This window comes from Antrostomus carolinensis, unplaced genomic scaffold (genome assembly GCF_000700745.2).
Source record: "Antrostomus carolinensis isolate BGI_N321 unplaced genomic scaffold, ASM70074v2 scaffold25531, whole genome shotgun sequence".
Classification (NCBI taxonomy): domain Eukaryota; kingdom Metazoa; phylum Chordata; class Aves; order Caprimulgiformes; family Caprimulgidae; genus Antrostomus; species Antrostomus carolinensis.
In genome coordinates this window covers 1-15,326 of record NW_010293891.1, presented here as the reverse complement: position 1 = coordinate 15,326, position 15,326 = coordinate 1, and the positions used below count along the sequence as shown (strand labels likewise).

At 38.8% G+C, this 15,326-nt stretch overlaps 1 protein-coding gene across 1 annotated transcript; it reads left to right on the top strand.

Moving 5' to 3' along the window:
• The first annotated feature begins 363 nt into the window (after window positions 1-363).
• On the top strand, window positions 364-10,633 carry ARPP19 (cAMP regulated phosphoprotein 19). The gene is made up of 3 exons (XM_010177470.1): window positions 364-722; window positions 3,552-3,674; window positions 7,125-10,633. Exons 2-3 carry the CDS (start codon window positions 3,555-3,557, stop codon window positions 7,293-7,295), a joined length of 291 nt encoding a protein of 96 aa, XP_010175772.1. The 5' UTR covers window positions 364-722; window positions 3,552-3,554; the 3' UTR covers window positions 7,296-10,633.
• Window positions 10,634-15,326: the final 4,693 nt, after the last annotated feature.

Sequence of the window (15,326 nt, the reverse complement as noted above, 5' to 3'; positions counted from 1 at the left end):
ACGTTTTGTCTGAATGTCTTTTGCTAAAGAAGATGAACTCTTCATACCAGAGTTTGAAAAGGCTGACGGCTCTTTTTTTAGCCATGCAGTTCAGATTTGGAACTTTACGCTGCTAGTGCCTCTCTAAAGATTAAAAGCAAAAGCTATCTTTAAATGAGTTGGGTAGCTACTGCCTTCCTGCTAGATCTTTTTAATGAAGTAAGCAGACTTCATTAGCTCTGTCAAATTCCTGTAGAGAACTAGAATTATAAATTTTGTGTGGTTGTAATTAGGAAGAAGAGCGTGATATATCTTGATTTCAGCCCTCCCCCCCTCCACCTGCCAGTCATTTGTTAGTCACTTGGTTGCTTCTGTAACTCAAGGGATAATGTTGTAAATGTATGAATGGCCTTGCCAGCTTGGGTTCAAGCCTTTGTGGATGAACAGCACATCCCCAGGAGTGCTCAGTACCATCTAGTCTGCAGAAGAATATAAGGTCAGGACATACATGCAGTGATGGTACCCAGAAGACTGTCCCAGGTCTCAGCAATATGTGGTTTAAAACCTTCTGAGCTGTGAATGAACATACCAAATTGCTTTCTGAATCTGTCTAAGTTCTTGGCACCTGCTATATCCTTTGGCAAGGAGTTCTGCAGCTTAACTATATTTTATATGAAGAGCTGTTTTCTTAAGTATTTTTTGAACCTTCTATCAGCCGGTTTTGTTTGACACCCCAAGTCTTTGTATTGAAATTCTTTAATTCGTCTTACGTAGTTTTTTGAGTCTTAGTTGTTCTTGACCATCAAGAGTAAGTGACCATCGTTTGTATCCTTTTTAGCTGCACTGCTGCATAAAACACTTTTATTTTTTGATTGCCTAAAGTGTGATGATTTATCAGCTCTGTGAGTTTGCATAAATGTCTCCTTTGGTGCACCATGAATACATATTTATGTAAGCTATTTATTGTTTACCCTCTGTTCTTAAAAGCTATCTCCTTTTGGTTAGTATTGGCAAAACATGCTCCCTCAAATGCTCTGTCTGTTGGCTTAACAGTGAGTACCCAGTGATTCAGCATTAGATGTTGAAAGTGTTTAGCTGAAAGGATTGCTTTTGGGAAAATCCCGTCAGTGTCGGCATGATAATAAAGCACAACAGGAAGAACAGCAGCTGAAGAATGATCTTTACAACACGTGAAAGCTGTGATCTGGGCTAGTGTGATACTATATAGTGAGAAATAGTGCAGATCTATGCTCAGTAGTGTTAGGGAAGCTTTGCCCTTTATTTTTGTTTGTATTTTGCATTGTATTACCTAACTGTGTTTTCATCTAATGAAAAACGTTGGGTCCTGTCCTGTAGAGGTTTCTCTTAAACTGTTAAAGAGAATTTCTCTCTTTCCTTGTGTCCTGATCCAACGTCGGGATCATTTAAATGTCCCGATCCGATGTCGGGGAAGGTTTCGATATGATCCCAAGAGTGAGATCAAGACACAAATGAGGTCAAATGCCGCACTCCCAGGACACCTTTTATTACAAAAAGAAAAGTAATAAAGAAGGTAGCGATAGGACAGGATGGAATGAAAGATGGGAATCAAGCAAGGAATCGGGATAGGGCAGCAAGAATAGTCACCACCACGGGTCCAGCGGCGAGGCGACGGTGAGCAGGGGAGGGGCGGGGGGCCGAGGAGGTCTCTGTTGCTTGTTCCAGTGGTGGTGCGGTGTGGTCAGGCTGTCACCCTCTCTGTCTCTCTCCTTCTCTCCCTCCTTTTCTCCCTCCTGCCCTTGCCCGTGCAGGGCCTTCTTAAATACCCCTTCAAGGGCTGTGGTTTCCATAGCAATGGCACGTCTCTTAGTGCCCCCCAGCACTTGGGGCAGGGACGTCTCTGGACAGAACACCCCTGCGGGCAGGGTGCCTTCACAAGTCAGGGGTTCCAGAACCCATGGAACCTGGTGGTCTTGTGACCGTCCTTGCAAGCAATCTTTGAGACAAGTCCTCACACCTTGGTAGAACTGTTGATTTAGAGTGCCACTGTAAAGCTGTCTTTGAGATATTTTGGCCTAATGGAGCAACCAGACAATGTTATATTCTAAATCCGTGTTACAACCTTTGCTTCTGAGGTTTCTTACCAGAGACATGTTTAATATTATAGAACTTTGAGCTTTTATAAGAGATATAGGAAAACACTGGGGTAGGCTAGTGTGGTGCCTCTAGTTCTTTGGCTGTTCTGGCTTAAGTAGCTTCCAGCTGCTTGTGTTCCTCTGTCTTCCAGGCTGCCATGCTAACATACCTGTTTGTGCAGCTGTTTGGTGATCCAGACTGTGGAAACTGGAATGAAACACAGCCCAACAAGGGGGGAAAAAACCAAACACACAACTGGCTATTTTTCCGTTGAATTAATTTCTGTAGCCCTTTCATGTGGAGTACACTCAGTCATGCTGACTGATGCAATGCAAAGGATTATGACATGGGTTGAAAAGACTGTGAAGGGGCTGCCCAAGCAGCTCTCAGTGGGTATGAAACCTTAGTCACAGATGAATGTGAGGCCCTCCTGATTTCGATGGCAATTCTTCTTTCCTGCCTAAAAGGCTTTCTGCTACTTCAGATGATAATAACAATTCGAGAAACTACAGCAGTCAGTGCAAATCAATATATATTTTCCCCGAACTAGCAATGGTTTGCATGCCAAAAAAAAAAAAGAAGCATTGGCCAAGTACTGTAAAGTAGCTAAACAAAAATTTTGAATGGAAGATATTTTAGGTATGATCTAATAGAATAAATTGTACTTCATACATTAAATTGCTGCATGGACCGAACAGATGAGTATAAAGTAGAGGTCATTGTTGAAAGACTGGACATTCAAATTGCAGTTTTTGCCAAATGAGTATCTTCAAATAATTACTTTGAGACTTTGAGCATCCATATTTGACAGTATACTCACAAAATAGGCATTTTATTTTACACAAATGCACTGTCCAACTGTCTTCATCCTCATGTAATTTTAGGATATAAACATACAGAAAAAGACAATATTGTTGCTGTTGATGTGATAGCCGGGGTGTTTTTGAGACTGCGCTACTTTAATACTGTTTTGCAGTGAATATCAGCACATTACAGTTAGAGCAGTCATACAAACTAGATTGTGGCAATGCGAGTGCTAGTCTGTCTGTGAAACTTCATGATCAAACAGGGGCAGTTGAAAAACAGCACTGTGACTCTTGCCCAGCTTTCAATGTTTTTTTGTTCTTAGTGGAACCCTTGTTTTGACCAAAAAATGTTTGTTCGGGGGATTTTTTTTCAAAAGTGAATAATTTAATTTTAGTATAGACTACTTTGATGTGAAAGAGAAATTGATTAGATTCAAAAATGTCTCCGGGAAAGGCATCTAAGATGGGAGGATGAACTCCTACAGTTGCTGTCAGTATTTGAGAGAGGATGTATGAAAATATCTCTTCAAATAGTTGAGATGCGTACTTGGTAGCAGCAGTTGGCATGTTGATGAATTACCTGCAAGGATATTCTGCATAAATGGTTCATTATTGTATATTTCATTTACAGTGTTGCTAATTGTCTTTCAGGAAATGGAGGATAAGGTGATCAGCCCAGAAAAAGTTGAAGAAGCAAAATTAAAAGCAAGATATCCTCATCTGGGCCAGAAGCCAGGAGGCTCAGACTTCTTGAGGAAGAGGCTTCAGAAAGGAGTGAGTTCTTTATTGTCCACAGGGTATGGACAAGAAATTCCAAAATTCCTGTATCTGATATTTTTTTTTTTTTCCTTTTCCCAGTCCACAGACCTTTGTGTAAGTAATAATGCTGAGAAATTTAAACTTTTTGAAAGCAGAAGGAAGAGAAATTTTGTTTTCACAAAATAAATGCCAAGTTGTCAGGATAGCTGTTTACAGCATCAGTGGCTCAACTGCACTTCTTAGAAAAAAAATAAACTTAGAAGCTCTCTCAGTGTTGCTGTGATAGACTTCATAAAGAAGTTTATGGTAAACACTAAGGGTCAGAACCTCATCCCTGTTTTGTACTGATATTATCTTGCCCATTCTTTTGTCCACTCTTAGATTCCTCGTTTTTAGCACACGAAAGCTTAGTGTCTGCTGTGTTACACCAGGCACCATCTGACATCAGTGGCTTGACAGTGGCAGTGTAATTCTAAATATACACCCTAACAAAAAAAAAGAAGAATTAAGAGTGAGTTAGTATTTCAGTATTGTTCCACATTTAACTGGTCTGTCTTATTTTCTTAGTTATTCAGCTGTTTATTTTTTTAGTTTAATTATTCATTAAATGATTATGTAATGCCTTTCAGGCATGCTAGAACTCTGTTCTTGGGATAATCCTTGTACATCACTGCTTTTGATGGTGCTTTCATTGCTGTCACACTGTTTTGTTTTGTTTTTGTTTTTTTACTATTGTCCTAGGCCCTTTGAATGCAATGATTCCAAGTATAAATCCTTCGCCAACCAGCTGTTGGAGTTCAGTGCTGATCTAATTCTGTGCTGTCTGGTAACATCTCCTGGGAATTGTTACTGTTGGCAGGTTTTTTGGATAAGCTTTCTCTTATAAGTTGGAGCATATGCAGCATAGTTAATGGCTGCAGGACATGGGCAGGTGGTAGATAAAGTGACTCCTTTTGTGAATTATGCTTTAGGTGCTCATGGCAGCCTAAATGAGACTTCAGTGGGTTCAGTGTATGTGTAGACACAGGAGGGAGAAGGTAAGTATGTATTGTGGTGATAATTCAGAAAAACAGAGCAGCATCCACTCCCTAAGGACTGATGGCCATAAAGGAATTGTGACTGCTTGCACTCAGTGCAAATGCAAGGAGAATTCACCGCCAACAATAACAATCTGTATAATATCTTCATCTTGATTATAGCACTATTTAATGCAAAGATTGTTGCAGCCTATATTTTCAAATTTGAGCAGAGATAGACCAGTGGGCACCTTAATTGACTTAAGTGTTTGGGATTTTGCTACTTTGATGATAGATGGCATAAATTTGTGGATTCCACTTTGTAATTTGCCTTCTTCAGTTCTCCACTCCTGATGTGGTGGTAATAACTTTCTTCCATTTTATTTTTTTATTATTATTTTGTTTAGTGTGCTCAGTGTCTTAAATGAGGAAGCATCTTTACTTGATACAGATGCCTGGTGTACTTCGGGCTGCCTGGATTGCTGAAGTTTAAAATAGAGTGAGGATAGTGTTTTCAGGTAGTGTTTTGACACGAAGACATCTGGACAGACATAGTCACTGTGAAAGGGATGATCAAATACAGGCCATCTGTGGGAAGCTAGACTAAATCAGAGGAAAATACAGGAATAAGTTAAAGGAAGAAACGAACTGGTATTCTAGTGCATGAAAGATGGTAGGTTTTCTCAGATATTCTTCTAATTTTATGTAGTCAACTGCAGCCCAGATTTTCTTTGATTTGGTAACTAGGACACCAAGCTCTGCACTGGGTGCACACACTGTTATTAGCACACTTTCTCCGGAATAATAGTAGATGAGAACCATGCTACACCATGCTTCTGTAGAGGGTTTCTATTTGGAACTCTTAGGTGGACAGAAATGGATACCTGTTAACAGCAGTAACACATCTAAAGGTTGAGCAATTCTGTTACTATTTAGTTGCTGTTTAAAAGTTTCTTACAGTTTCTTCAATCTTGAAGGGCAAAATAAACGAAAGGCTTTTTCCAAATCAGATTATCTTATAACTTGAGATCTAGTCTGCAGATGCAGTGCTAGAACATAGTGGTGTAAATAAGGATTACGCCATCAAAAGGACTGAATTTTGGAAAAATTTATGAATAAAAGTGTGTGGTTCAGATGTATTACTGACTGCATGGGAAAAACAGATTTGGTAACTTTAAAGCTCTGTCAGGGAACATTTAAAGCCTTCTTCAGGAGGCCTTGCATAAACAGCCTTCCCCACCCCCTTAGGTAAAGGCCGGTTAAGTCAGGTGTTCAGATCACTTCTAACGGCTGCTGCTACTGAATGTTTTGTGGCTGGTTAGTACTAGTGCAAAATAAAGAGTATGGCAGGAATATGGTGCCTGGCAGCACTTAAACATAGCAGGTAGTGATGCCTGTTCTTCAGCTGACTGAGGAATAAGCCTATATAAAGCTAACTAGAGAGTGTTCTCCTTAGAGATGATTGTAAGCAACAGTTGCTAGTGTAAATCTTTGTCCTGAATCTAATTTTTTGGGCCTCTGTTCAAAATCATGGGTTACACCTTAACAGTAGACCTCATAGTGAGATGTAAACTCACTTTTTTACTTCTTTTCTCTAAAATGTGTCAATGAGCAGTTGAAGACTTGACACAGACCTTGGATGAAATTCTGTGCCTCATCTTACCATGATGCAGATAAGTCATAACGGTTATTTGGCTTTAACATCCATAGATAACTTAATATCTGACAACAAAGACGACTATTAAAGGTAATACTAATAAAAATTTGCTGAAATATTAAGGAACACTGTTTTAGAAATTTGCACTTAATGTACTCACTTTGTATTCAGAAGAAACCTAGAATGTGAGATAAGAATTTCCTTCACACAGTGCTGTTCAGAAGGACTACGCAGTAGACTTGACTTTGCTAAATAATTGGTTTGGGAACTTTAGGGGTTATAGTTTCACTGTCTTCATGTATGTAGATAAGAAGTTTTCTTGTTAGCATGCGGTTTCATGTTACTTTGATCTTCTGGTATGATAGGCTCTGTTCTCCATCTTTCATTCATGCATTCTTTGGTTATTTGGTGTAGCAGAACTTGTTCACTGCAACAGAATTTACAGACACCAAGGTTTGCCCTGTGGAAGACCAGAGCTTTTGGAAAAATGAGGGCAAAAATAGCATTCACATATGGTGTGAGTTTACTGGTATGTGCAGAGCCATAACTGTATACTTACCTAAGAGTTTAGTTAAGAGTTTACCTTAGTTTGGTTTAGTTAAGAGTTTAGCTCTGTGTGCTTAATGGTCTTGATAAGATTTTTTTTTTTTAATTGACAGAGAGCTACTTTGCCAAATCAGGAAGATTTTATAACTGTTTATAAAATATAAAGAAACTATTTAACCATGTAATGGATTGTATGCATCTGATAAGATTTCAGGCTTTTAAATACATGTGTGTTTTGTCTTCTAGCAAAAATACTTTGATTCTGGTGATTACAACATGGCTAAAGCAAAGATGAAGAATAAGCAACTGCCTACTGCAGCTCCTGACAAGACAGAAGTCACTGGTGACCATATTCCTACTCCACAGGATCTTCCACAGCGGAAACCATCTCTTGTTGCTAGCAAGCTGGCTGGCTGACCAGAACAGCAGAACTGCATGATTATTCTCATTCCTGTTATTTCTCCTTAATAGTTATTTCTCACCCTCACATCCCCCTTTTTCTTTCTTACACTAAGTCATGAGACTGACAGCTTTGCAGGTAGCGATAGCATGTGCTGCTATTGTGAGGGAGTACTGTTAAGAGTAAAACGTGTAGTATTTGGACTAGTTGAGAACAATGCACTGATTAAAAAGGACAAGTTTGGTTAGAGCAATGTAATCTACTTGAAAATGTACATATTGCCCATTTCCGAGTGTAGGACTGGTTCCAGCAAGTGACATCGCAAGTTTTACAACTTCTAATGTTTCTGCTTTTGTTATTTCATCTTAATTACAGCATATTTGTATTTAATATAACCTCCAGTTGTGTTGGGTTTTTCTTCTGTGTTTGGGTTTGTTGTCTAAAATAGAGGTTTAGACCACAAGTTGCTAGATGGTAAAGCATGTATAAAAAACAAAGACAGGGCTCTGATTGAATTTTGTTTCTGCTTTCGAACTTGAACGGCCTTAAACCTGTTTCAGCTTTAACAATAGAGTTTTTACTTGGGCAATATTTGCCCATTCTGGTGTAACTCTTGTGAATCTAGTGCTTATTGACAACTGCCTGTTGAAGCTGGTATTCTTTTCAGTTCTGTAGCTTAGGACACACTTTTGTTGAAGACGTGAATGAAGTGTGCATGTGCATAGACTGTTGAATTCACTCTTGTGCCATTTTTGTAAATACAATAGTTTTGCACAACCTTTTGCAAACGTCTTAGTTTTACATTTTAAAAAGCAGATAATGTGCCAATCAAAGCACAAGTGATTCTGTATCTTTCAAAGTCTTGTCCTGAAACTAAGAGCCCAGAATCTTGCTACTGAAAGTGAAAACTGAATATCTGAAATTTATGAAACACTTATATTTACACTTGGCTCAGCCTTATGCTTTTGTGGTTGTATATTTTGTTTTGCAACAACGTCCGGCACTAAAATATAAATCTGGAATTTGTAACTGTATTTGGAGGCAAGTGCCCTTTCTGTTCAGCAGCTCTTTAAGCTTCTAAAGCTGAAATGCTCTATCTGATGACATGAGAGATGGCTGAATGTACTGTGTTAGAGAGTTTCCTGTCTGGCAAACTCCAGATCTCGGCTTGCTAAGGTTTGATATGCAACTGGGCTTTGGGCTATTTTAGACTTCTTGAAGTGGAAGGATGCATTTTTTTTTTTTTTTAATTGGACTCCTGAAGTATTAGTAAACTAACTCCCTTTCTTTTTGTTGTACAGCAACCCCTCACTGGCTTTGGGGAAGCAGAGAACTGGAAGTGATATTTATATAATGACCTATTGAGGAATAGGTAACTTCATGTCAGAAAATAGAAAAGAACTTCATCTTTATGAGGCAGGTCGTAAGTACTAGATTGCCAGAATACATAGTTGATATTAGACAGGTAACTTGATGCATTTAAAAGTATACTTGTTCAGTGAAATCAAAATATTAAAAATGCAGTATGATCAATAATGTAATTGATTTTAATATAGGTAATCAAAGCCTTGATGTTCTTTGGGAGTATAAGAAACTCTCAATTTACTAATTACTTTTTTCTTTAAAGAAACAGTTCTGAAACAGCTTATTAAAAATGAAGCAGCAATGTGGGTATTATAAGAGAAAACACTCTTAAAGTTGCATGTTTTTAGAAGGTTGTGCTTTGTGTTGACATTCAGAAAGGTTTTACAAGATAAAGGACTGCTAGTCAAAAAGAACACTTGCCCATATTTTCTGCAATACTCTCTTCTAAAGGCAAATGTGAGAAAATGAAAAATCTTAATTTGGTTCTGTTTTGATCAGAACACAAGCAAAGTATATTGGTGTCTATATAATGTCTTTGGTTCAGAGAAGTCATTCCTGAGAATTTCAAAATTGCTAACCTGATTCTTTTCAAGTCTGTATAGCCCTTTTCTAGTAATTAAATGGGCTCTGTCAAGCCTGTCCTTATTCTTTATCCTCCACTAGTATTATAAAGAATTTGTGATTTTTGCAGAACAGGTTGAAGAAATGGACTTACTTGACTGCTTTAAGTAAGAAATTAGGCTGGGAGAATAGCAAGGAAACTAGATATATTGAAGCAAACTGCTTTTTATAGATGTTTGTCTTAATGTGAAAATCCCTCTTTATTTTTGTATGTATAAATGAAATTGAAACTCAGTGATAGGACTGGGCCTGAAACAAATTTTGAACTTGCTGTGAGCAAAGGTGACTTGCTGTGTATTGTCTGGTGCCGCTATGCTGTGAGCTCACATGAGGTGAGCTTTTTTGATGTTTGGGAAGGTTTAAAAAAAATAGCCATTTAAATATTCCACTCACTTAGCTACAACTCAGCTTGTCCTGCTGGTTGGACAACACAGGCTTTTCCGATGTTCACTTGGTGACTTGCAGTTCCTAAGGTTACCACAAATTCAGCTAGGAATATATTATCCATGTGTATATTTGAAGTACTGTAATACTAACTAGGTCAGTGACTGATTATGAGCCTTCACATCTGACAGACCTCAGCAGCAGGCACAGCTATTTTGATTCTATACACTGTATGAAACTGAAGTCCTATAATCACTTAACAGTAAATCAAACATGATTGCAAATCGATGCTTACTTTCAGCTTACTGCAGCAAGATAACTCAGCTACCCAACCTTATGTACATAATGTATTATATGAGTTTTACCATTTGATAATTACCTTTTTCAAAGAAAACCTGTCCACACTGTAGACTGGCAGTCCCTTTCATATCTTGCCTTTAAAGATAGACAGTGTTTAGTTATTAGAGTAGTATTCACGTAGGCTTATAATAGCAGATAGCACCAACATTTTATTCAAGATAGTTAAGTGGATTGATTACAACTTCAAAGATATGTCCCCAAATCTGTAGCACCAAAGGCTTCCCTCTCATTGTTCTTGATGTAGTAGGACAGTGTTTGTGTAAAGGCCACAGGAGTACATTTTGTTGGACATACTTACACCCAGTCGAGACCTCAAGGTGATAAAAATGTCAATTCTTTACAAACTTAACACATTGTATAGTATACAGAATAAATTGATCTACTTAGTTTTTATTGCAATGTGGAGATTTGTCTCGTCTTTACTGTGGTTTCCTAAAAGATACTGCATACTTCGGTATTCTCTATGGAAAATTTCTAAAACCTAAATCTTGCTACTCTGTATCATTAAAAATATGACTGGGCTTTGGTTTCTAATATGTTAGACTACAGAATTACTTTAATGTAATCACATTTATATATATTTCAGTGCTTATTTTTCTAATAAGGCAATTAAAGCTTATTGTTTGAAAACTCCGTAACAGATGATTGTTTTGGTACCTTGCACTGAGTGAAGGGGATTTCTGGGAATTAGTTTGGCATACAGAAGTTTGCATTGCTACAGACTGTATTGACTGGAATATGGTAACATTTCCATTTACGTGACTTCAAGATCCACGTGGTATATATACACAATTTGCTCAGTCACCAAGGTCATAGGGACACCCTCTATACTCTGCATCTCTTAACAACCCGTGGAGAAAAATGTCCAATTGAAGTAGCATCGTTCACATACTATGCTGTGGTAGTGCAAAGGCTGCATTAAAACTGCCATCAGGAACCTAAAGTAATTTATCTGAGTCTGTGTGGGAAGTGGTATCAATCACCAGGCAAAGCCAAACTATTTAAATACAGGCTTATTGCCCAGATCTGTTTCTGGTTAGAGCTGTGGCAGGTACGGTTGCACAGAACTGCTCTCAGAGGAGCTTTGCATGTAGTGGCTGTGCTTGCAGAACATGACTGCATGGTTCAGGAGGGAGGTGAGATGCAGTAACTGGTTTATTTGACTGCTGGGAGGCTTTCTGTGAGGTTGGGAAGAGCAGAGTGAGGGAGCATGCAAGCAGGATGAATGTGGGGGGGTTTTTTTGGTTTTCTTTTTTTTAACTTAAAGTGGAGTTGGTCTGAACACTGAAGATACGGTTTGATTGTTTATTCCCGCTGTAGTACAAGTGAGCCACTCTTTCAGATTACCATCTTTGGCTTTTTCATCCCAATTTCTGGCATCTATAGATCCAGAGTAACTTGAAATATGAAAAGCTGTGTGCATATTTAAAGCATTTATTCCCATTAAATCTTTATCTTGAAAATGTTTCTGGAGTAATCGCACAGGGAAACAGCCTTGAGTAAAACTGATGTTGAAAAAGTCAGTTTAGGGGCAGATGACTGGATTATTCCTGTCTTTCTCAGGCAGTACATCTTTGTTACAGCGAGGTGCTGCTTGGGATATGATAAATATTCTTGCATATTTATAGCAGGTACAGAAGTCTGCTTCCTTACTGCTGTGGAAAATGATGACAAAGCCTCCGCCAATTTCAGATGGATGTTTATTTGACTTTGGTTTAAAATAGGAAGATGAAGTACTTTTTGTTTCTGACTTTGTCTAAATTTAATAACAGATTTCACTTGGGTTTAGATTTTTTACCTTATTGCAGAAAGTGTTTTAACTCTTACTAAAAGAAGAATATGGTTGGATAATCTGTCAGTTTCCCTTGACAATGTTGCAGTACTTGGGTTTAGATTTTTTACCTTATTGCAGAGTGTTTTTAACTCTTACTAAAAGAAGGATATGGTTGGATAATCTGTCAGTTTCTCTTGACAATGTTGCAGCATAACCAGGTAACTGTCATTGGCCTTCCTGGTACAGGGTGTCTCCACAGAGGCTGGATTCAACCTCTGCTGGTACTTCTGTCTGTGTTAGTATGGTTTGAGGAAAAAAACAAGTGTTAAAAGAGTCTTGAGAAATGGGATTTGGATTTTTACATGTGCAGTGTTTTCTAGGAGTTGAATTACATGAAATTCAGTTCATGTATTGAATTACAATTCTGAAATTACAGTTATGCTTAAATGCAAGAATGGAAGCTATGGTTTCTTCTGAACTTCAGGTCTGTTCTCAGGTGATGGTTTTTATACTGTTGAAAAAAAAAAAATCTAATACACTGAAAAGAAAGTATTTGTGTGATGTTCTAGAGACGAGAAATCTTCCGAGTGTCAGTATAGATGGATCAAGGCAAGCTTTCTGCATGGGAATTTCATAATGTAGGTTAAAATTTAATTGTCTTGTATTTTCTGCAAGCCTAAAAAAACCTGGAAGTAAATCCCAAGTGTTATTGGGCGAATGCATGCATGGTACATGTTTTATCTCTTCCTGCATATCTCTTACATTACATTTCAGAGTTCTTAACTGGTAACTTGTTCAGTCAGTAATGGCTGAAACCTGCCCTGTTTATTTTCAACAGCTAAAAGTTACAGGCCTAATCGTTGTAGTGTGAGAATACGGGAAAGGGTAGGAGGAGGATTTTAGTCTGTGAATTCCTCACTGAGCTTTGTCTTTCCAGTGAAAGCCACTTGGCGTTAAGCTGATGATCAACGTTGGAATATACAAATGCTTTTCTGAAGGAGTGGATAGGCCCATCTACTGTGCCACGTAAACCATCTCATGTTCCTTATGTTGCCACTGTGTGTTATTTCTCTGCCTCTAATGCTTTCTCTTTTTTTGTTTGGCCAACAGAGAATCCACTGCTCACTTGTGGTACAGCATGACAACAGAATAGGCAGTCCTAATTTACAAGGGAATTTTTCTGCTCCAGTTGAACAGTTCATAGATATAAACAGAACATAGATGTGGGAAAAAAGACAGGACAGACGCTTTGTAGTCACTTTTGAACAAAATTACATTAATCTCAATTCACAGAAGGATTTTTTTTTCTATCTTTTTTTTTTTTTTTTAAATTGGGTTCAAATTCAGTATAAAATTCTGCATGGGGACTGTCAGCTACATCAGCCATACCTTGTCAGCTGGAATACCCTGGGATGTATGCTTTGAAATCAAAGGCTACAAATCATCTTTTTGAACAGATGCTGTACAAGATAATCAGATGAGGACATTTAAAATCTTGCCAGCAAACGTTAGATGCAGGAGACATGTCTTTAAAGTAATAAGTAGTCAGTCTAGATACATTACAAACAGGTTGTTTCTTGGTAACTTGCAGTGCCCCCAATTCCTGTCCTTAACAACAGATTTGAAATCCTGGTTTATGCAAATTGTAGTAGGTCAAATCATAGCATATTTTGGAATCGGATACCTATTTTTTGCTGGGGCTTATAATTACATTTGGCTTCTGAGCTCCAGCTGTGAATGACTGATACAGTAATCCACAGTCCAAGCAAACTCCCAAAATGAGTGTCTTTGAATTTAGAATAGATATCATCCTAAAGAAAGGGTATTCAGTATTGGATGTGAAGCAGCACGCGGTCAGAGGGGGAGGTTCAGGTCCTTTCCGAAAACAAAACTGTGAAATTTCTGTAGTTCATACATCTAGATTCCTAGATCCGCCTGTTGAAGGTGGATGATCACACTCTTAAATGAACTCCAAATCACTTTTGTCTTACACTTGAAAGATGACTGGCAGCTTTAGTATGGATCTCTTTGTTTTGCCGTAGTGAACACGTGAAGAGCAGCTGTGCAAATGTCTTAGCCAAGAATCTCACCACTGCCCTGGACAGGAATTTGCAGGAATCCATTCTGAGCTTCTCATAGGACTGAGAGCAAATGTCCAGTTCTGCTGTTGGGAGTGAGCCTCCCAGGCATGGGACAATAATCGTGGTTGATAATCCTGGACGTACTGGCAGAAGATGGGAAGGAAGGTATTTTTTTAATTCAATTCTCATTAGAGTTTCCACTCTGAACTCTCCTAGCAAGGTCAAGCTGATTTTTTTAAACCTCTTTTCTGAGTTTACTAACCTTAGTTTGCTACCTGTGAAAACTATATATCTGTGCCTAATACAAACAAGTCCAGGTAAGGCGCCATATTTTCATCTTAACCATTTCTCCTTTTCATTTGTGCTTGCTACCTTCTCCATCTTGTTTCCTTCAGACAGCAGCAGTAAAGTACAGCTAGATTATAGCATGTGTTGCGAGGATTTATTTTGGGAGTCAAGATAGCTTGATTTTTATTTCTGTCTGTTACTAAATGGATGAGTGATTTTTGAGCAGGCCACTCATCTCTTCTGTAGAACAGGTTTGTGTGTTTCTTTCACAGTCACAGCAAGTTTGAGGGGGAGTAGAGATACTACCCCCTGAATACAGAGCTGTTACCTGAACAGTTGAATTTTGCAGAGATGATACCACTTAAAAAGTCAAAGCACTTTGGTGGGGAGTGTGGCAAAGATACTTGTTTTGTATTTTGGACCATTCGGGTTGATAGGATGCACTCCCAAGGTGAAAAAGGCAATAGCTTCAGTTCTGTCAAAAAAACTTGCCATAATGAGAGCTGTAAAAAACATCCATTAATGATTCATAAAGCAATGAGGTGCCATCTCAAGAACTAGCCAGAACATGGATTATGCTTTTTGTTCCCTGTTGACACGGATGGTAAACTTTTTAAAGATATGTATTGTCATTTCTTGGTGAGAACTGGACTTGCTTATGGAAGGAACTGGTTTGGGCCCAGTTCTCTTCAGTGTTCCCAGTAGTGGTTTGAATGATAAAGATGTGCAACCTTCCTAGGTTGCCCAAGGAAGCTGTGGACGCCCCCTCCCTGGGTAGTGTTTGAGGCCAGGTTGGATGAGGCTTTGAGCAACCTGGTCTAGTGGAAGGTGTCCCTGCTGATGGCAGGGGGGTTGGAACTAGTTGATCTTTAAGGTCCATTCCAACCCAAACCATTGTATGATTCTATGCAATCAAGCTGGAAGAGGTTGTAAACAATTCAGAGGATGGGATCAGAATCAGAGAAAGCAAAAAAGGGAAAACTTGGCATGTGAGGAATACATGTGGAAAGGCACAGTGGGAGTAACTGGGTCGGTGGTAGGATGGCAGGCAGGCACAGAGGCTGCAGCAGGCTGTAACCCAGATGTAAATCCAGTAAGCCCAGGCTGCTGCACAGGAGTCTCATCCGTTTGGGCAGAGAGGAGAGTTTTGCCTCTGAAGGGAAGGGGCCGTTCCC